This window comes from Erigeron canadensis, chromosome 7 (assembly GCF_010389155.1).
Source record: "Erigeron canadensis isolate Cc75 chromosome 7, C_canadensis_v1, whole genome shotgun sequence".
NCBI lineage: Eukaryota > Viridiplantae > Streptophyta > Magnoliopsida > Asterales > Asteraceae > Erigeron > Erigeron canadensis.
Genome location: NC_057767.1, coordinates 30,180,054 through 30,201,046, shown reverse-complemented (window position 1 = coordinate 30,201,046; position 20,993 = coordinate 30,180,054). Strand labels below are relative to the sequence as shown.

Here is a 20,993-nt window from a genome sequence, read left to right as displayed (position 1 = left end):
TAAAACTATCTTTAGATTTTGCCACATAAGATAAATCCTATGTGTCATCTTTATGAATTTTTCCCATTTAATATATACTACATTCTTTTTTTGTTACAATATCAATAAAATAAAATCACATATTATGAATAAAATAATCAATTTTTAATTTGTTTCTAAATAAATAATTGCTAGCACCTTTTTTCTAATATATAAGTTTGTTAATTACTAACATATAGAAGCGTCTATATCAATATGTGTTTTATACTAAATCAATATAACAAGTTTATTTCACAAAATTATTGTTGCTAATTGTTTGTATGTATTCTAATATTTTGTTTGTCCACTCATTTATGCAGTGGATTTGACTATTAAGAAAATTTTGAATATTTGATTTTTAAATATTTTCAGTTATTTTATATAATATTAAATATTTTCAGTTATTTTATATGATTTTTTTATCGAAACGTTGCTTATTAGAGATTTTATTGATTCAATATTAAAAGTTTTGAAAATATAATCCAAGAGCCGCGCATCGTGCAGGGTAAAAATCCTTGTATATATATATAACGTTAACATGTTCTAATTAACAGGTTCCGATACGAATCTTAATAAGTTTTGACCTATAAAAGTCAAACATGAAGAAAAAGTCGTGCTATGAACACGGGCTATGTGTTAAAATTGTTAACGGAAAAAGATTGCCTAACATAACTAGTCAGCCAAATCTTATGTGTATGTTGTATTTAGATGGATAATTGTATTATAAGTATAATGTATGTATAAGTAAATATAAATAATTGGTTGTGTCCAAGAGTATGCATATATGTACATGTGTCGTGTATGTATCTATATGTGTATATATTTTTGGTGTTTAATTTGTTACATGGCTCATTGGTTGTATTTTTGTATTTATATTAGGCACATAAACATATACTTATTATTATTTAACCACTTTTATGTATTTTAGGAGTTATAATTATTTTTGGGATTGCTTATGGTATTTCCATGTCCAAATAATATTTAGTTGGCTTGATGATTAAATTGTTGGACATTTATAAAAAAATTTGTTTGTTATCTCAACTTGTGAGACTTTCGTTATTATTTATAATTTGATTAACCGTTAATAAAATTTTTGTTCAATGGTACTTTATAAATTTAATTTAGAACTAACCAATAGCTTTGGATTGCTAATTTAGGGCATTATCCACTAGTTTTAAGTATAACTATGCCTTGCGGGATCATAAACAACATAACTAGCACATATATTATATTTACAAAGTAAGGTTGTTACATATTATATATATATCATTACTGTTTATTATAATTTAGCTACCGTACATCATACGAGTATTAGAACTGGTAATATATAAAGGATACTTTTTATCTTGTAAAAGCTAATTATATTTTTTGCATTATTTTGTATTTTCCTAGTTCACATTACAAAATATGAAGCTAAGATTAAAGTAAGAGGAAATTTTATATTATACCTCGGGATTAAACTCTGAAACTTAAAAACATGTCTATAAACGACTCATTAAAACCCAATGATGTAGAATTAACCGTCATCGAAGGTTTGTTTTAGAGATCTTCACAAACCTCATCTTTCCTAATAGGAATGCTCCAATTTATTTTTCAACACGTTGTGTAATGCATCCGACTAGCCAGCCAAATCTTGACCCCTCTCGTTGGAGCTTTTATGTAGTAGTCGTGACTAACAGCCATCAGCCGCCGATTCGTTGGTATTAAACTTTGAATTTTAACCCTTTTCAATCCAAGGCTCTAGAACAACTTGATCCCTTCCCAATGTTGACACTATTGTGTATTTCCACTATGGCCTTCCCGCGAAAACATATTCTCCCTCCTCCTGAATATACTCGCCATTTCCATCCTCAAAATTAAATATTTCCCCGAATTTATTAATTAATTATTTATTATTTATTTTCCAATAATTAAAGATGCCGTCAATCGCCGGAAATAGATCGTCTCCGATATCCGTCACCGGCAGTGGTGACGTCACACCTCAGAAACGACGACTAAGATCCAGTTCAACTTCTTCTTCTTCAATCGATGATCTAGTTTCTATTAATTTATTTCCGTTGAAGCGTAAATCGCCCCGTCGATCGGTCAAAGATTCTCCAGATAAAATCCTATCGCATATTCGCATGTAAGTATACACACACACACACACATATCTATATATATCCGTATCTATAATTTTTGTTATCTAATAATAATAATAATAATAATAATAATATAATTTGTTTGAATGATTTTATTAAGTCTGGGTAAATGATCAAAAAGAAGTTGTTGGATAGTTTTATGGAATCCAACAGGTATATAGTATCTATAGTCCATTAATGTTTTTCGAGGCTAGGGTTTATTAACTTGTCTGTATTAGGACAGGAACTGAAACTATGTTGCTATATTAAGACTATAGTATATAGTGTATGTATGCCTTTTCTTTTTTTTTTTTAATAATTGAGTGATGTGTTTTTTTAATAAATAGTTTGTAGATATGGAGCAGTTGAGTGCGGTGAAGGAGGCGTTACACGTATCGACGACTCCACCGACGATAGTGTGTCGTGAGATGAGCAGAGAAGGATAGTGGAGTTTTGTAGGAAATGTGTTGAGGAAGATAAGTCTGGGAGTTTGTATATTTGTGGCTGTCCTGGCACCGGAAAGTCACTTTCTATGGATAATGTCAAAGGGTCTCTTACTCTTTGGGCTAAAGAGGTGTCATTTTGCTTTTCCCTCTTTTTTTCATTTTGATATATATAGATAATAAATAGATTATTATCATTGTAGCAGCTGTTTTTTTATTAAAAGAAATCATTTGCCCCTTGAAGTTTATTAGAAATGGGTGTGAGGCATGTAGTATTTATTGAATGATTATGTTAAGTTAGAAGTAATGGAATGTTGATTGATAAATTTGCAGACAGGGGGCGATCTGCCGGATATTTTGAACTTAAACTGTACTTCTCTCACAAGCACTTCAGAAATTTTCAACAAGGTGCTAATTTTTCATGACATTGATATTGATATGCATATCTCACCAACATAATGCTCAATATTCGACGTCTTTGGCAGATACATGAAAAGAGTCAACCAAATAAGAAACTCACTGCTCGTTCTACGCCCTTACGACAACTTCAGCAACTGTATTCTCAAAAGCAGCAGTCAGCCGACACTAAAATGATGTAAATTCCATCACTCAACTTATTTTAGCCTTTGTATGCAAACATGATTAGTGATCAGATAGAAAATCTATTTGCTTTTTATTCGCTTTGCGCTGAGATTAGTGATACTTGTTTTGAAATGGTTCATAAGTTGACTACATATAATCCTAGCTTGTAGATCATAGAGAAGGTAATTATATCTGAGTTATTGGCAAGTTGGTGATTGCTGATGTGCTTGATTACTTGATCACTAAGGACCGAGTGGTGCTTCATGATCTGTTTATGCTAACAACATTGCCCTTTTCAAAACTTATATTGATAGGTATAGCTTGACAGAGCATTCTTGAACTTATATTGTTCCGAATTTGGAAAGTTTCTCATACTGCATTGTTTTTTACAGGTATAGCTAATGCGATCGACTTAGCAGACCGTTTTCTACCAAAACTGCAGTCTTTAAATTGTGAGTTATTTCTCTCCATTTCATTTAACATGTAAACTCTTCTTTTGGTTTGTTTCAATTTGCTGAAGCAATATTTAGGGATATGTTTTTTTGGGGGGGCATTGTACTAACTTATGGTTAATGTCTTTTGTACGCTAGGTAAGCCTATGGTTGTGACTTTTCAAGCCTATTCCATGGATCAGATAATTATTATTCTTAAACAACAGCTAATGGTAAGTATTCTTTGCCCTTTTCTTTTAGCATCTAGGAGATGATATCTGCAAAATCAGTATCTTTTGTTTAGTGTTTCTCTTTTTCTTTTCTTTTTTGCATAAGTTTTATATGGTGCGTTTTTTCTTTTATCAGTCACTCTCTTGTACCGTCTTCCAGCCACAAGCATTGGAACTCTGCGCACGGGTGAGTACACCGGTTTAATATCTGCTTTCCTTTGCCAGTTGACATGTCTTCCCATTATTTAAAAGACCTGCTTTTTATGTCTGCAGAAAGTAGCTGCAGCATCCGGAGATATGAGGAAAGCTCTTGGTATCTGCAGGTTGGCCATGCTTTCAATTTTTTTTTTCAATTGCTTTACATTATACACTACCGTCTGCAATGCTTTGTGAAGTCAGACACAGCTTAAATATTGTCAATTTGCTATGGAAATGTTGGAAGGATGTAGAGATTCATCTCAATTTTTTATGATGTACAGGGGTGCAATCGAAATGCTTGAATCTGAACCTCGAGAATCTACCTGCACTTTAAATCTGACATCAATGGTATTTAGTCATTAAATTAGGGCTATATGTGAATTTGCTTTGTTTAAGTTAGTCATTATCTAATTGCCTGTATTTATATAATTGTGAAGGTCAGAGTTGATCATATGGCCATGGCTTTGTCAAGGGCTTACAAATCACCAATAGTTGACACTGTACAGTCTCTTCCCCAACATCATCAGGTACCGTTGTTCTACCTTAAAAAGTCTTGAGGTGGCAACATGGGTGGGTTAGCACCCGGTTATGAAAAAAATCATCATGTTTGCACTGTACAGTCTCTTCCCCAAATGGGTAATACATAACACTCCTAAATCATTTTATGAAAAAAACCATGAAGTTGTTGCCCAACCCATCTATATTGCCACCTCTAACCACCTGGCATGTCGTTTGATGCTCTTGTTTTTTCATTCGATCTCATATTGTCTATATGTTTAAGTATGCCATTTGAGTCTAATATAATAATCACTTGATTACTTTTGATAAAATAATAATAAAAAAAAAGGGATAAGATACATACCGGGCTTATTCACTTTATAATCCCCCTTTTTCAACCTGGGCCTAGTCACCTTGTAAGCCAAATTTTTGAACCTGTTTATGGGGTCAATGATGTTCATATCTGCCTTCACAAACCCATCTTTTTTGCACACTGGGGGCTTCCCAGAATTTGTCTCAGAGGCACAATACTCCAAACATGGAGTCAGAAGATCAAATTCTGGATGTCCTGTATAAGCGGCTAAAACACAAATCTTTCAATATTAATGCAAACTATATTGAATGTTCTATTATTATACATATAAAACATATACTCACTTTGTAAATCATTGACTTCATAGAGTTTTATAACGCCTCTCCTACCCATTGCAAGTTTGTCCCAATCAAAGCGTGAGTAGGTTTCTAAGAACCTTTTGAACACCTAAGATTTTAAAAATAAATCCAACTTTAATAAATTTAGATATTAGATATGTATACATAGATATAATAAAATAATTTAAAAAAATGATACTCATATTTTATATACCTCGAATGGTGTAACATTTTTTCCAGGCAAGTTTAATAACACGTGCATCACCATTACTTGAATAGAGTAGGACGTTAATAAACCCGGAGCCAAGATTTTTGCCTCAATCGAGGACCAAGCTTTCACCAGTAATATACTCTCCTTAAAAAGATTGTTTCGCATGAAGATTCTATTCACCTATATACATATAAAATGTTAATGTGAGTATAGTATTACATGATAATATTAAACACCAAAATTATTAAAATACAGTATGAAATGTCACCATTTCCATAAAAAGATTAGAGGCTAGCCCGTCATCATGATTAACACATAGGTCCACCTGCATTCTTCCCACAAAAAATCTTAAAATTTCCGCGTCCTGTAAAAATATTACGAATTATAAAAATTTGGTATAAAACAATTATAATATAAGTAATGTTCGATAAACCATTAACAATCCTATCATCATCATCAATAATAACTCAATACATAAAAGTTGTACTACAAAAATTTGATTAATTGCTATCATCAAAAACTACTTAAGCAGACATAACCATAATTAATATTTGATATTCAAAAGCTACTTCAAGCTCATTAACATGTCTTTTTTTTTTTTTTTTGAAAAAGAGTTTACAGTAGCAAGCAATCTCCTTTTATCTCTAAAGTACAATAATCAAGAAACAATAATAAACTTTTACACATTATTATTATATATACATAAACGTACATTAGCCAAAGACATATGTATATTTCTCACGGGTTAGCCCGTGGCCCGGATTTTCATGAAAATCAAGCCCGTAAACTTTTCACGGGTTTCGCGGGCCAGCCCGCATTTTGACCACCCCTACTTACAAGTTTTAAAAAAAAATTAAACTGACAAACTAACGAAAATTCGACAATTTAAAACCCTAACATTAATTATAAACATTAAAATTAAATAAAAAGATCATTACCGTGCCACTTCCATGGGTTATCACGTTTCTAAACTCAGAATCTTCTTCAAACACATGTTTGATGTCTTGTAAACCGATATTTCCGATTACGACTATGTCCACGTCAGATTTTGGCAGGAACGTACGTAGGGGCCAAGAGCCATATGCAGAAACAAGTAACTGAAAGGGAAAATAAGTGTTACTGCAATACATATATATATATATATAATATTGATTAAAGTCAAAGTTTACATAATTATTACCGATTTATCGATGGATTGAACCTTATGTCTCACATAACGAAGGACTGTGTCCCTCCGCCTCTTACCGTCTATAGTTGGCTTGATTTTTTTCATAATACCTTGAACAATAGCATTTGCCTTGTTCAAAGTTGTATCACATTCCCTACAAAAATTTTCAACATTAAAACCACAATTTCATTAAAACTTGTAACCAATATTCAAGATTTGGCTTGTTTTAACTTTTCAATGAAAACCCATGTCCATTACCTGTCTGAACTACCTTCCATTATAATCAAGATTGAATCTTTATGAAAGATTTTGTGATCATGGTGGGTTTTTTTTATTGAAATTATGGAACAGAGGATTTTAATGTTAAACAAGATTTGAATTTGGGATTCTTGAAATTGAAATGTGGGTTTTTGATTGTTAGTAAGAACAACGGGTTTTTCGATGAAGATATGAACTTCCTATGAGGATGGGTTGATATGTAACGATTCAATGTGAGTTTGGGTTTTTGATCTTTATGAGGATTATGGCAATTCAATCTGGGTTTTGGGATGTAATGATGGAATTTAGGGGTTTTCTTTAGGCCAGTTTTGCCAGAATTTACCTGTTAGAGATAAATCATGGTCATACCGACTCATTCACAAGCAAATAGGTGGAAACAACGACCTTAAATCAATTATTTTAAAGTTCACATACTTATGCTAAAATTTATTGTTGTAGTCACCTTTAAGAAATTCACCAAACGTTTATTCCAAAGAGACCACTCCAAATGGCTTCAGAAGACCCTCTCCAACTCCAAACGGTTCGAGAAGACCATCTCCCACTCCCAATGGCTCAAGAAGACAGTCTCCAGCTCCTAACGGATTGACCCGAAGACAGTCTCTTGATTCCTACACGTTCAGATCTCCCACATTTTCAAGTCCAGATAATATCGGCGATTTTCTAGTCCAATTCCCAGAATGAGCCCATCTGCAAATTCCCCTGCTGTTCGCACTGCAGGTACTTTTTCAGTTTCTTATCAGACAAAACAAAACAGAATAAAGTAGTAAAAGAAGTGGTATTGTTTGACTAAATGAAGTCAATTCCAAGTCAATTTGACCTCAAAAGTTGAACTGTCTCTTTAGATCCGATTAGTTAATTCTTTTTGTTGTATCACTCAAATCTTTCTCGTAAACAGATCATACACCAGTTTCTGCAAGTCCTTCAACAGAAGCAGAAAACCTTCCCTCCAAAGATTCGGGTCCTAAGCAGGAGTTGGTCAACTATCCATACGATCGGGTAAAAATCAACTCAAACAATCCGGTTCCAGATATAGACATTACAAAGAGAGAGGTACTTGCTTAAATCTCTATTTTACAGAAATTTAAGCTATATCTATTCTCTTGAACTTTAGAGTTCTTGAAGACGTGTGTCATGACTTTATATCTCACTACTGATTGTACATTATGTTTTCGGGTGTATTTGTGCAGGCCTATCTATCCGAAGAAGAGTTCCAAGAGAAATTTGCCATGCCGAAAAGAGCTTTTTACCAACTTCCGAGATGGAAACAAAACAAACTAAAGATGTCCCTCTTTCTCTTCTAAATTTTATAATAATGAATGCTTTGTAATAAGGTCTAATGTGTAGTTAAGCGTGATTGAACGAGAGTAGTATTAGAATGAATGAATATATTGTAACTCATTTGTTGTTCGTATGTTTTGATGCTTACAATGTATCCGAGACCCAAAGATGACAAAACTGATGTGGTTTGAGTAAACTTAAATTCAAATTCAGTGTAAGAACAGATTTATTATAGAACATTTGTTTGTATTTGTGATCATGGTATGATTGACTTCTAGATTTTCCGTCTACCATTGATACTCTTTCTTGTTATATAGATATAAAAATGAGAAAATAAGACCTTTTTACATATTTTAGGTACTGCCATGTTAAAAAAAGTTATAAATTGAACTTTTGAATTTGATAAACATACAATCTCCTTGAATTTTACATAATCCTCCTCTAAATTTTATATAATTTCCCCTTGTTTTACTTAAGATAAGTACTGAATGCTTTACCTCACATTTTCTCTATAAAAATATAGATTATTATTGTTGTTATTATTATTATCAACCACTTTTAAGATAGTCTAGTGATTATACGTTTTGATGGCTTTATAAGAAATTATAGTTTACATTTTCCTAAGTAAATATTTTGCGAGTAGTCAAGAAAAATATTCAAAGTGACCTCGAATCCACGATCATGGGATACATTTGTAATTGTCGATAGTTTTATTGACATGCCACTAAATTCGAATTTTATCGACACTTTTAATACTATATATACAATGCTTATATCTTTTAGTGACATATTTGTTTGAGAAAGTGTCACAAAATTAAAATTTTAGTGATATTTTAAAAAGATATTCTCATAATGTCCCATCTTTAATTTTTTTCATTGGCTGATATTTTTATGTCCCGTTTAAATCCCACCACTCTTCATATATGCACCGTGCAAGTTCCCCCGCATCTAAGAATGGACAAGCTCTCCCACGACGAGTTGGTGCCAACCACGTCCATCATTATAAGGTAGACGATGGGTTGAAGACTAGGTGGTTTGGATTATGATTCAAACTTACATGTTGATGATGGAAACTTACATGTTGCAGGTTATGCTGAGCAGAACAAGTTAATCTTTCGGGTGGATAAAATATGAGATCCAACAAGATTATTGATTCGATTTCCATGGTGCAGGATCAAAGCTGTATCCTCTTTATAACTTATGCTTGACCTCACTTTAGAGACTTTGGTTGTTATGTACTTTGAGTCACTTTTAAGTACTTTAGTTGTATATGTCGTGTGTTACCTTTTCAAGTCTTGACATGTCCTTAATGTCATAATATTTAGCGGCTTAGAAATATGGTGTGTAGAGAACCTTCGTTTGGTTTCAGTGCCACAATCTTCACATGGGAAGTTCTTTGCTGGGAGTGCATACGTTGTTCTTCATGTAAGTAATTACCCGTTTTGCAACTCTATGTCATTTAGACCAAGTGAATCGCAAAAATTTCTTTAAGATGTACTTCTTTTGATCCTAATTAAATGGTAGCCATGGATAATTTTAAGATTATATTATTGAGGCAGACAACTCTCAAAAAGTGGTGTTCTTCAGCATAACATACATTATTGGCTGGAAAAGGATGCCAATGAGGTATTTTCTACAACTTATATTCGTTTTATAGATTCCAATTGGTTGCAAATGCATTTAATCACATGAGCATCACAGACGCTACATTAAAAATCACAGTCACTTTCAAATCAGACATCCAAAGGCCCCTTTAACTAAGATATACATGACATGAAATGAAAAGAAAACTGTTGCGATCTGTATATTGTTATTCTGCAAACCTTCATGTAATTTGAACACCTTTTGGAAATGAATCATCTTTATCTAAAAAGTGATATAGGGCTATGTGCTGATGTGGCAGGTTGACTCAGCTTTGGCATCGGACAAAACACTCGAATTAGATGCAGCCTTGGGGTCTCAATCTGTGCAATATAAAGAAGTTCAAGGTCAAGAAACTGGGAAATTCTAGTCATACTTTCAACCGTGCATCATCCCAGTCGAGGGTGTATATTCTTCAGGGCAAGTACAGTTAAGTGGTCCTGCTTATAAAACCAGATTGTTAACAGATCGTGTGGTGCATGTGAAAGAAGTAAGTGTTCAATTTATTATAGATAACAAAGTTCACAGCTTTACCCTTGAATTTGCATATGAAGGATAACAAGTATTGTCCTAATGATGTGCATTATGATCAGGTGCCTTTTGCACGCTCATCCTTGAACCACCGTGATGTGTTCATACTTGACACCGCATCCAAAATTTTCCACTTCAGCGGATGTAATTCCAGCATACATTAAAGAATATAAACACAAGGGGGATTGCGAAGTCGCAGCCATAGGGTTTGTCTGTTTTCCTTAATGTGTGTCCCTTTTAATATTTGTTCTTGTTTTGAAGTGCCTGGATGTCTAACTAGGAGGTGAGTAAGCCCCCCTGATAGTTCAGTGTTTGGAAAGATGATATCTCTTTCAAACATGGGAGAAATAATTTCATCTTTCCAAACATATGTGTCGATAGAAAGAATGTGTTTGAAACAGACTTGAAATGATATATGAACTTGGTCGGAAGTCTTGATAAGATCTCATATTCTATTATATTAATATCAATATCAATCAATGGAATATGAGATCTTACCCAAGATTAATGACCAAACCTATATGTCGTTTCAATTCTATGTAATCAAATTACCAATGTCCCAAAAATCTAATTGTCTGACACTTTTTTTGATACAGAACATATACCTGAAAGCTTCCTAGACAGTCTGAATGACTGCGACAGTCTTCTTGACAATTTGGTCGCACAAATAAACATGGGTACACAAACAACCAAAGTGGAGGTTTTCTATAAAGACACACAACAAAGGCGTTGCAGTTACCGTTGTTGGAGAAAACTGGAAGTCGTTCTGTACCAAAAATGACATTGAGCACGACCATTACCTATTGTTCATATCCAAGGGAAAAAAAGGTGATGATGGCCTTTTCAATTACGAACTTCGCATTTTCAACTCCAATGGCCTATGAATGGACATCGGTTTCAACACCTTTATACCAATCCGGCTCATGACAGGAATAACAGTCCCTATTTCTTAAAACAGTTTGAATCACGATCCCTAAACACCCACGTGCTGGTATTATCTTACTCAAGTCAACATTCGTCTTATGCAATATAACATAACTAATATAAAATCTTCGTTTTTCACCAGACCATACCAAGGAGATTTGTGTATGAGCACAAGCTGAATGACTACACTTTAGCCATCATACGAAACCGTAATTTCATAGATGGAGCCCACTTCTTAAATTTATTGATGAAGAGGATCCCAGCAAGTACATGCGATTTATGACTGGCCAAAGTTCTTTCCATAAGACAGGTTCATGGAGTGTCCTACGCTTTGAGCTAGGTCAACATCCCTGCATCGACGGCGACACAGTCTATTTCACATCTGTTAAACAACATCTTACTTTCAACTAAGGAAGCAATAGTCTATCTTATTATATCTAAATGCGAACCCTTGAACCGAGTAATGTTTACAATTTAATAAGTATAAGTATTCAATATAACATACACCAAGCTTTTGAGTTCTACTCCAATGGTATCACCTTTTTGTACCTTGCATTCTACAATTCACCAACCACGGAAATGTCACATCGACCAAACTAAAAAAAACATAAGTCCGCATGAGAATTCAACATGTCACCAGCTTTTGCCACCTATTCGTCCCTTTAATAGGAATGCAGTAAAATGACGGCTTCTTAAAAATTTGATTAACTCCCATTTGTTCTCACTGTCCTTCAACGTGTAGATACATATCCAGTAGACAAATACCTCTTACGAAACACTACTTATTACTTCAACGTGTATGTTTCTTCAATACATTCTTAAGTACCTACCAGATTTGTATATACAGAACAACCATAATTCTGCTTCTGCAATTGCAATCAATCCGCAGCACGACCATTGACAACACATCCTAAAAAACGAATAAGATGAAAACAATAGACGATTGGCACTCCCTAGTAGCTTTGAAAAATGAAAAATTAGAATAATAAAAAGGAGTGAAATAGCTTACTGGTTGTGTGATGAGAAGATCTTAACTTTGCCATCCTCTAGAATAGGCTCGATCACCCTTCTTCTTTTACTTTAACATGTCGTCCTCAACGTTACCATGATCAGCATAAAACATATTTTCTTCAAAAGTTATATAATACAAATAAAAATATTGTAAAAAAGTCTAAAACTACAAATCGTGACCCTTCTAATGAGATGGAGGGAATGGTATCTTTTAATTCAGTTTATTTATCTTATCTTATAAAATAAGTCAACCCGATATTTATATATATATATAATAAATACAGCAATTTTTATATATTATATATTCTTTATTTTTATATATACTAAAATATAGTTGACCTAACCCTTAAATAGTCTGAAAATCATAATACACATCCAAAACAGAAAAAAGCCAGCATTAGTTGCACCAGGAAATAAAACTTTGGATATCACAAACTTGTTGAGCACAGTAACCATTCAACTCGTGCAAAATACTTCAACAGTTCTTTCTTTAACTTTTCTGGCTCAAATTTGAGATACCGTGAGTTTGAAGAATTCATTAACTTGCACTACTATTTATAACTGTCAATTGAAGCTTGAAACTGGAATAGTGTATTAGGATAAAGAAAGAATGATAAGAATTGTTCTATATCTGCCCGATCGATTTGTTAATGAGCATTTTTTTAAACGGCTAACCATAGCCTGAACGGCATATACACTAAATCTTAGTATTCAGATTGAGTTTTTTGTTCGGCGACAGATGAACCTCAATGCAGCAGAGCAAGTAGGTGGCATTTATTGCCGAATCATAAGCATTGATAAGCAAAATTAGAAAATGTAACTAAACATTTCACTCAATCAACAACTTCAATAATCTCCTAGTCGTCAACAACTTCACTTGCTGCTAACCCAGGGCGGCAGGGCCACCAATTGCAACCAGCACTCTGATCAAATATTTGAATAGATTTATGTTAGATTTAATTGCACCTTTTCACATTATTGATCAAAGATTACTACATCAACATGAAGCAATATCTCAATTATTATTAGGTATATTTCAACAAAAGTACAATTCTCTATACAATCCATTCATTGGAGTTCATAAATCCGATGCAGTTCATAAATCCGATGTAAAGTAGCTAATTACTCCAAAAATATAGATAGAAAAAAGATTTGGAAAACACTAGGTCAAACACAGAGATTAATAACAATATATAACAGCAAAGCCAAATAAGCTTAATTATAGCAGTTGGCACATTAAAACTAAATAAATGGACATTTACAGCTTGCAGGCCACAACAGTAGCCTCAACATCATTGCTATGCCCAACCATGTCACCATACCTAAATATCTTAGTTATCATATATATATATATATATATACACAATAACATGACATGCTAAGGTTGTATACATAAACTTATGAAACGAACTTACGGAGGGGGAGGATAGGGGACACAAGGGTCTCATCATATATGATTCGGCGATATGTCCACATCGGCAACACCTGTCGTGCTAATGTGAATTCCTCCATACTCATTATTTCAAAAGGGTCAGAGTTAGGACCAACTTCAAAAATGGATTTGGTACGACCACCATCCGAAATCGCAAGCCAAGTATCCGGGCATTCCTAGTCACGCATGTGGCGTGCTCAATTGGGTTGTAGGAAACATTCTTTTGAGTGCCTTGGAAAGATGCCACCTCCGCCCACGTCGCGCCATCACCATTCAACTTCCACACACTTCCCTGATTATAGGGTCCCTTGAAACTTACGTCATAAGCTGCACACAAGTGAATGCATCCATCGATACCCACGAAATTTGCATGATACGTACATCTTGCATCATTTGGAAGAGGTGGAAATTGTATTACCCTGAATTCTTCCGTGTTCACATCAAAACAAATAATGTATTGATGTTTAGATAGTCCTAATTTCTTTACAGAAAAGTAAAGACTGTGGTCACAGAAGGTTGCCCGCGACCACGAGTAGCGACGCAAGAACGAGTAGCGGTTGATCAGGAATTCAATCTTTCTCCATGAATTCAGTCTTTGGGAATAGATATAAGCCTCTTGATCCAAAGGAATCATATATAGTAGCTTATAGTCATTGGAAGAGTCGGAATAAAAACCAACGGCGTCTCGACCACGATAACGGAAATTTTTATAAGAATTAAAGGGACGAGTAAAGTCTGGGTTAGGGGGCAACTTGTAGTAGGCACCGGTGAACGGGTTCCATAAAGCTAGACTATTGACGGTTTCGGTGGAGGCTACACATACCAACCCATCCAAACTTCCTAAAAGCGAATCAAATCTAGGATCGGCTTCTTCGAGCCGGTTAAAACCGACGGTGACGGAACCGTTGTTGAGGGGTTGGCTGCATAAATCTACAAGGGGCTTGTCAAGTATCAAAAGCTTATATGTTTTGTTGTTAATGTGACGGAGGTGGTGCATCTTTCCAAACATATGTGTGGATAAAAACGAATTCCATTGTTTGGAAACGGACTTGAAACGACCTACGGACTTGGCTGGAAGTCTTGGTAAGATCTCATATTCGATTATACTATTATCGATATCAATTGACGGATGATCAGCCTTCTTCTTCTCAAATTCTATTAAATTATTATCAATATCAACTGGAGGAGGAGGACGAAGCACCTTCTGCCTCCTTTGGGCGGCGTGCAGTGATGCTGCGGACCTCTTCCTCTTCCTTTGGGCGGCGGGTAGTAATGCTACGGTTATCGTCATGTATATTGAAAAAGCAGATGTAAAAAATATAGAGAGGAAGGAGGGTTCTTACTTGACGGACGGCAGGTAAAATTCGAAAACCCTAAATAAATCAATCTTCGTTCTTCAATCGATCGATCTGATTGTGCATATATATATATAGAAAAAAACTTTTATTTATAGGGTTATTCCTTATATGGGCCGGTCAATCCAAATTAACGAATGTATAACCGACTCTTTTCTTTCTATATATACTTAGACTTTAAGCTTAAAATATATTACACAATTAATTTTACCGTTAATATTTTTAAACAAACAATTTATTTTTATAAATCTAACAATATATATATAACAAGGTGCTAAATTCATTCCCAAACAAACAAGAACCTTTGAATGAATTCCATCTTTGATTTAGAGCCATTAGATCAAATTAATTATTTTATCTTTCTTAAATGACAATATTGGTAGATATAAAAATAGAATAATAGTTAATATTATTTTTTTTAATATATTACTATATTAATAGCTAATATATATCCTAACTAGATTAATACTCGCGTAATACGCATGAAACATATATAATTAATAATATGTTAAATTTTTATAATATCATAAGTTGACAAATATTTAACCAGGTAATAATTAAACCACTAGAAAACATGAAGTTACATTTGTCGTCAATTAGATTCCGCTTAACAAATATTTAACGAATGTATAACCGACTCTTTTCTTACTATACATACTTAGACTTTAAGCTTAAAATATATTACACAATTAATTTTACCGTTAATATTTTTACACAAACAATTAATTTTTAAAAATATAGCACGGTACCCGCGCTATGCGGCGGTATTCGTGGCGACGACGGGGTTAGTGGATGACGACTGTTCGTAGTAGAGGCGGCGTCGAGTGATATAGATAATTGATGTAAAAGTTATTAATGTAAAGATTTAATTGAGATATTTTAAAAGATTAAGGACTAATAGTGTAATATATAATTAAGGGTATTTTAGACATTTTCTCCCATGTAATGGGACTATTTTTTTTATAATATAGTATAGATATAATACAACAACTATACTCAATCACTGCGCGGGTATAAGGAAGGTAAGCTGTAAACAGTCTTATCTCTACCTGAAGGTAGAGAGACTACTTTCATAAAAGCATACGGTATGGAGCTAAAATGCCGACCCTGGATGACTACATGGCAATCGGCACAGAACACAGTTCCATCCCTCCCATGTCCGGCGCCGAACACTACATCAAGATCCGTTGTTTCTTTGCCGATGCTCGGCATCTATATGTAGCCTTTTTTTCTTTTCTTTTCTATTGTCTTTTTGTGTTGGTAATACTTGTTATATATATATATAGAGAGAGAGAGAAACGAAGAAGAAGAGGAGACGGTGATCCAGTTGTTATTTGATCAGCGACAACAGATCTCAGAAACCCATTTTTGAGTTTTCAAGCTCTTCAATCCAAAAAGGTTAATTTCTTTGACGAGCTTTTAATCTCCAATGAAGTCTTTGACCTTTAAATCTACATTCCAACTCTGAAATAAGAATGGATTTTTGATCGCTCGTTTCATTTTGTAACCAAAAAACAGAGAGACGGAGAAAGACAATGAAAAGGTTAGTACATTATTTTTGAGAAGGAAGTAAAAGCAAAATGAAATTGTTGATAAAGTCATTTATTGTATGTTGTGAACAAATAATAAAAAGTGTAGATATGTATGAATAAAAATCCAGGTTTTTGTATTTTTTTTTGTTTTTTTTTAACATTTTAGTTAATGTGTCCTTTTATTTATTAATGGTATCTATATAATAATTGAATTAAAAGGTTTTTCTTTTAATTTATCAAAGTAAATAGAACATTAAAAAAATAGTGTTCTGGGTCCTGCGTTGTTCTGCATCCATAACGCCCCAAAACTGATGAAATGGTGAAAGCTGATGTGGTGTTGAGGTGGCGTTCTGGATGGTCATGCGTTCTTCATCCATACCTGATGCTCTAAGGACCTCCGGCCAAGAAGATGTAAAAGCCGTAAAAGGGTAAAGTGTTTATACCTGTCTATCAAGAACATGATAAAATGATATACCTGTCAGCTTGGTCCGCTGGGTATGGCTAGCTTAAGAGTAGGGAAGAGTGGCAAACGTACGGCCTAATAATACCTTAGCACAGTACATAAACTCTAGCAACCATAGTACACAAATACAACATAAAATGTAGAAACATAATAAATAAAGTCTTCAGCAGGGAGCTCAAACAAGAGGAACTTAAACCGCCAGGACAGTCATACCTATACATATGAATTGACTAAAAACTAAGAGGATTAAACTATTTCTAAACAACCTACGTATCAAAACACCTTAGACCGCTAAGTCAAACTAATCCTAGTCTACTCGCAAAAACGCTCACAAAACGACATATGTAACTTATACACCTAGTCTTCTAGAAACTGTCTGGTAGTTTAACCTGTAAATACTCTTATGAAAAAAATGTTTTTACACAATTAATTTTACATGTAAAAATTATAAAGATCATTCACTAAATAAGTTTTATTAAATAGATTTATTTTAAAAAATAAACATATTACACAATTTTACGTGTGAAACACTGCTTTATTAAATAGATTAATTTCCGGTATCTCAAGCCAACTTAGCGGTTTTATTAAATAGATTTATTCCGATTTTGAAAGCAGTGCTTAAGCTTAGCGTGGACATCATCAAGCCAAATGCAAACTACAACGAGGAAGTACCTCCACAACTTCTGAACAACCCTCGTTATTACCCCATGTTCAAGGTGCATTATATATTTTTACTTTAAATTTCAGAATAAATACTTTTCTATAGTATTGTGAATTAGTAATTATTGTTTTAGCATCTATAGGATTGTATTGGAGGCTTGGAGCTATTGATGGCACACATGTCAAGGCATCAGTTCGAGAGCATGAACAAGCAAAATATATCGGTCGAAAAGGATATACAACCCAAAATATCATGGCAGCATGTGATTTCAATATGTGTTTTACATTCACATGGGCGGGGTGGGAAGGCACTACACATGACACAAGAATTTTTTTAGAAGCTTTACGTAAGCCAGAGGTGAAGTTTCCTCGTCCAACGGGTGGTTAGTGTAACACCCCGAGCTAGGGCTCGAAATATTACGGAAATCACATAGCACAAGGAGGGATTATCGTAGGCAACTAAATGAAAATAGTGAATTTGGTGAATCCATAACTAGTCAAATATTCATACAATGCACAAGGAGCAAATGACCATCAAAGTTTACAAAAGAGAATTCTAGAGATGGCTATCGATCCTAAGCATTAATCAAAAGTGGGCGAATGAATCCTTGATCCATGAAGTCCATGCCCGAGTCCACAAGCTACACAAGATCATGCATCACGTCCTTGATTCACCTGATTACCTGAAAAGTGTACTAACAAGTCAACACGAGGTTGGTGAGTCCGTAGTGGTGGTCCAAGAGGAACCACCGACAATAACCACATATCATAAAGCAAGAACAATCATCGCATACAAGTAATCTTACACGTCATCCAACCAATGCATCACAATATAATATGCGTATAAGAATGACAAATGCAATGCCAATGCCATGATGCGAATGAAAAGCATGCCAACCCAAAATACGTATGTTATGCATGGCCATCATGCCATCTATGCAACGATACTCACATGTCATCACCATGACCAATGTGGCATCTCAAAAACGTCGGCGAATATACGTCTATAAACCCGGATGACCAACACCAGTGTATACGTCTATACCTGGATAAACACATTTGTCTCGACAGACAACCAAATCATCTCAAAGCAACCAACACAATGCAATCCCAACAATCCATCAATCCGACATCCAACAACCAACAATATGATTAAACAAATATTATTACAATCAAAGTTTAAAGGAGAAGACTTGACAAGTCAAAATTGAACATTTAATATGGGATGGATGAAGTATCTTTTTGGATCTTTAGTCTTCACTTTAGAACTCTTACACATAATCAAGGTTAGTTTTTTTTTACTCTTTCATATTGTGATATATAAATATAATTTCTTATGTTTTGTTGTTATTTGTAGAAAATTAAATCATAAATTTATCAATGGCTATTATTGACATTGACAAAAGCACACCCAAATGCAAATAATAATAATAATAAATTTTAATAATTTTGGATGTTAAATTTAAACATGAAGGGTTAAAAAAAGGATTCATATCTCAACCAAGCTTTTTTGGTATCTGGACTACACATACTATTTGCAGCGATAGTCGCTGCAAATAGTGCAGTCCCTCCTGTCTGTAACGGTACTGTCTGTAACGGTAAATCTGACAAAAATTAGCGGACCCCCTGTCAGTAATCGCTGCAAATAGTTGGATATGGACAAAAACACCACTATTTGCAGCGATAATCGCTGCAAATAGTCTAGTTTAATTACCAAAAAAATGGTCGGGATACCAGCCGCCAATATAGTATGGTTTATAACTTATAATTAATGTTGCTTACATTTCCAAAATTGTTGTTGTAGATTGAAAGTTTTGACTACTTGTGTAATCTCTTCCATATCATAATTCCAAATTTAATTAATTTATGAATAAACTCTAGTTGATGTTATTCTGGGTGTGTTTGGATTATCTGATTTTTTGGGCCTATCAAAAGTTCAAAATCCAAGAAGTTCAATTTTTCAGGCTTATGAGCTTATCAACCTGAGCCTGTTATAAGCCAATAAGCCAGAAAGTAAGCTTATTTGTATTGATGATGAAAAATTATATGTTGCAGATCATGTTGAGCAGAATGAGTTAATGTTTCGTGTGGATAGAATATGGGATCGAAGTTGTATCCTCTTTATAACTTATGCTTGACAGCACTTTACAGACTTTGGTTCTTACGTAATTGGAGTCAACTTTTAAGTACTTTAGAATATATGTCTTGTCTTACCTTTTCAAGTCTTGCCATCTCCTTAATGTCATAATGTATAGCCGCTTAGAAATATGGTGTGTAGAGAACCCTCGTTTAGTTTCAGTGCCACAATCTTCACATGGGAAGTTCTAGTCTGGGAGTGCATATGTAGCTCTTCATGTAAGTAATTACGCGTTTTGAAAAAAAGTCTTTCATCAAATAGGTTGAGGATTCTCAACCTTTTGAAGAAAAAAATTATCTTTCCTAATTGTAATAAGCTTTTCAATGACTTATTAATATAAAAAAAAGCTTTTGATCAACCCACCATTATGGATGCTCTTACAAGATAGTCTATTGATTAGATGTTTTGATGGCGTTATAAGGAATTATAGTTTAAATATTTTTAAGTAAAACTGATGTGATTTGAGTAAGGTTAAATTTAAATTCAGTGTAAGAACAGATTTATTATATAACATTGGTTTGTATTTGTAATCATGCTATGATTGATGTAGTCATGTAGATTTAGATTATTATTACTGTTATAAGCACGGTATCCGCACAATACAGCGGTGGTCATGGTGGCGAAAGTGCGGTGGTAGGGGCCACTGTTGGTGACGGAGACGACGCCGAGTTGTGCAAAATAATCGATGTAAAAGTAATAGATGTAAAAAGTTAATGAATATACTTAAAAGATAAAGAATTGATAGTGTAATTTAATCATTAAGGGTATTTTAAACTATTTATTTCATGTACTTTTCAACATAATGACTATCTTTTATTATAATATAGTTATATACTATAGATTATTATTTACCACTTATAAGATAGTTTAGTGATTAGATGTTTTGATGGCGTTATAAGGAATTATAGTTTAAGTGTTTTTAAGTAAATATTTTGTGAGTGGTTGTGAAAAATATTCAAAGTGACCATAGACACACTTGTTATTTTAAGTAAATTTTTTTGACATATCACTAAATTCGAGTTTTATCGACACTTTTAGAAGTATATATACAATGCTTATATCTTTTAGTCACATGTTTTGTTTGAGAAAGTGTTAAAGTTTTAGTGATGCTTTTGAAAAACGTTTTCATAATATGATATCTCATTTTCATTTTTTTATTGGTTGATAAATCGTACGTCCCGTTCAAATCTCACCACGCTT

General features: G+C 33.8%; 4 protein-coding genes and 1 long non-coding RNA gene across 5 annotated transcripts; 2 read left to right on the top strand and 3 right to left on the bottom strand.

The window, feature by feature from the left end:
* Positions 1–2,433: 2,433 nt before the first annotated feature.
* On the top strand, positions 2,434–4,592 carry LOC122607060 (cell division control protein 6 homolog B-like). Its single transcript, XM_043779980.1, is given in 11 exon segments — positions 2,434–2,561; positions 2,564–2,712; positions 2,915–2,989; positions 3,067–3,176; positions 3,371–3,477; positions 3,556–3,615; positions 3,754–3,827; positions 3,961–4,011; positions 4,098–4,147; positions 4,304–4,370; positions 4,460–4,592. Coding segments are annotated over 11 exon segments (930 nt in total). The 5' UTR covers positions 2,434–2,494; the 3' UTR covers positions 4,580–4,592.
* A 142-nt stretch (positions 4,593–4,734) lies between these two features.
* On the bottom strand, positions 4,735–6,828 carry LOC122609261. Its single transcript, XM_043782319.1, has 8 exons — positions 6,809–6,828; positions 6,563–6,704; positions 6,321–6,479; positions 5,651–5,746; positions 5,386–5,562; positions 5,178–5,280; positions 4,885–5,100; positions 4,735–4,790 (listed from the first exon to the last, which is right to left on the bottom strand). Exons 1-8 carry the CDS (start codon positions 6,826–6,828, stop codon positions 4,735–4,737), a joined length of 969 nt encoding a protein of 322 aa, XP_043638254.1.
* Positions 6,829–7,483: 655 nt separating this feature from the next.
* Positions 7,484–8,366, top strand: LOC122607059 (villin-5-like). The gene is made up of 3 exons (XM_043779979.1): positions 7,484–7,546; positions 7,725–7,879; positions 8,017–8,366. Exons 1-3 carry the CDS (start codon positions 7,507–7,509, stop codon positions 8,128–8,130), a joined length of 309 nt encoding a protein of 102 aa, XP_043635914.1. The 5' UTR covers positions 7,484–7,506; the 3' UTR covers positions 8,131–8,366.
* Positions 8,367–11,998: 3,632 nt separating this feature from the next.
* Positions 11,999–12,416, bottom strand: LOC122606561. Its single transcript, XR_006324944.1, has 2 exons — positions 12,213–12,416; positions 11,999–12,113 (listed from the first exon to the last, which is right to left on the bottom strand). It is a non-coding gene; the product is annotated as an uncharacterized LOC122606561 (long non-coding RNA).
* Positions 12,417–13,731: 1,315 nt separating this feature from the next.
* LOC122609259 (putative F-box protein At2g02030) lies at positions 13,732–14,937 on the bottom strand. Its single transcript, XM_043782318.1, has one exon. It carries the CDS (start codon positions 14,935–14,937, stop codon positions 13,732–13,734), a length of 1,206 nt encoding a protein of 401 aa, XP_043638253.1.
* Between the last annotated feature and the right edge of the window lie 6,056 nt (positions 14,938–20,993).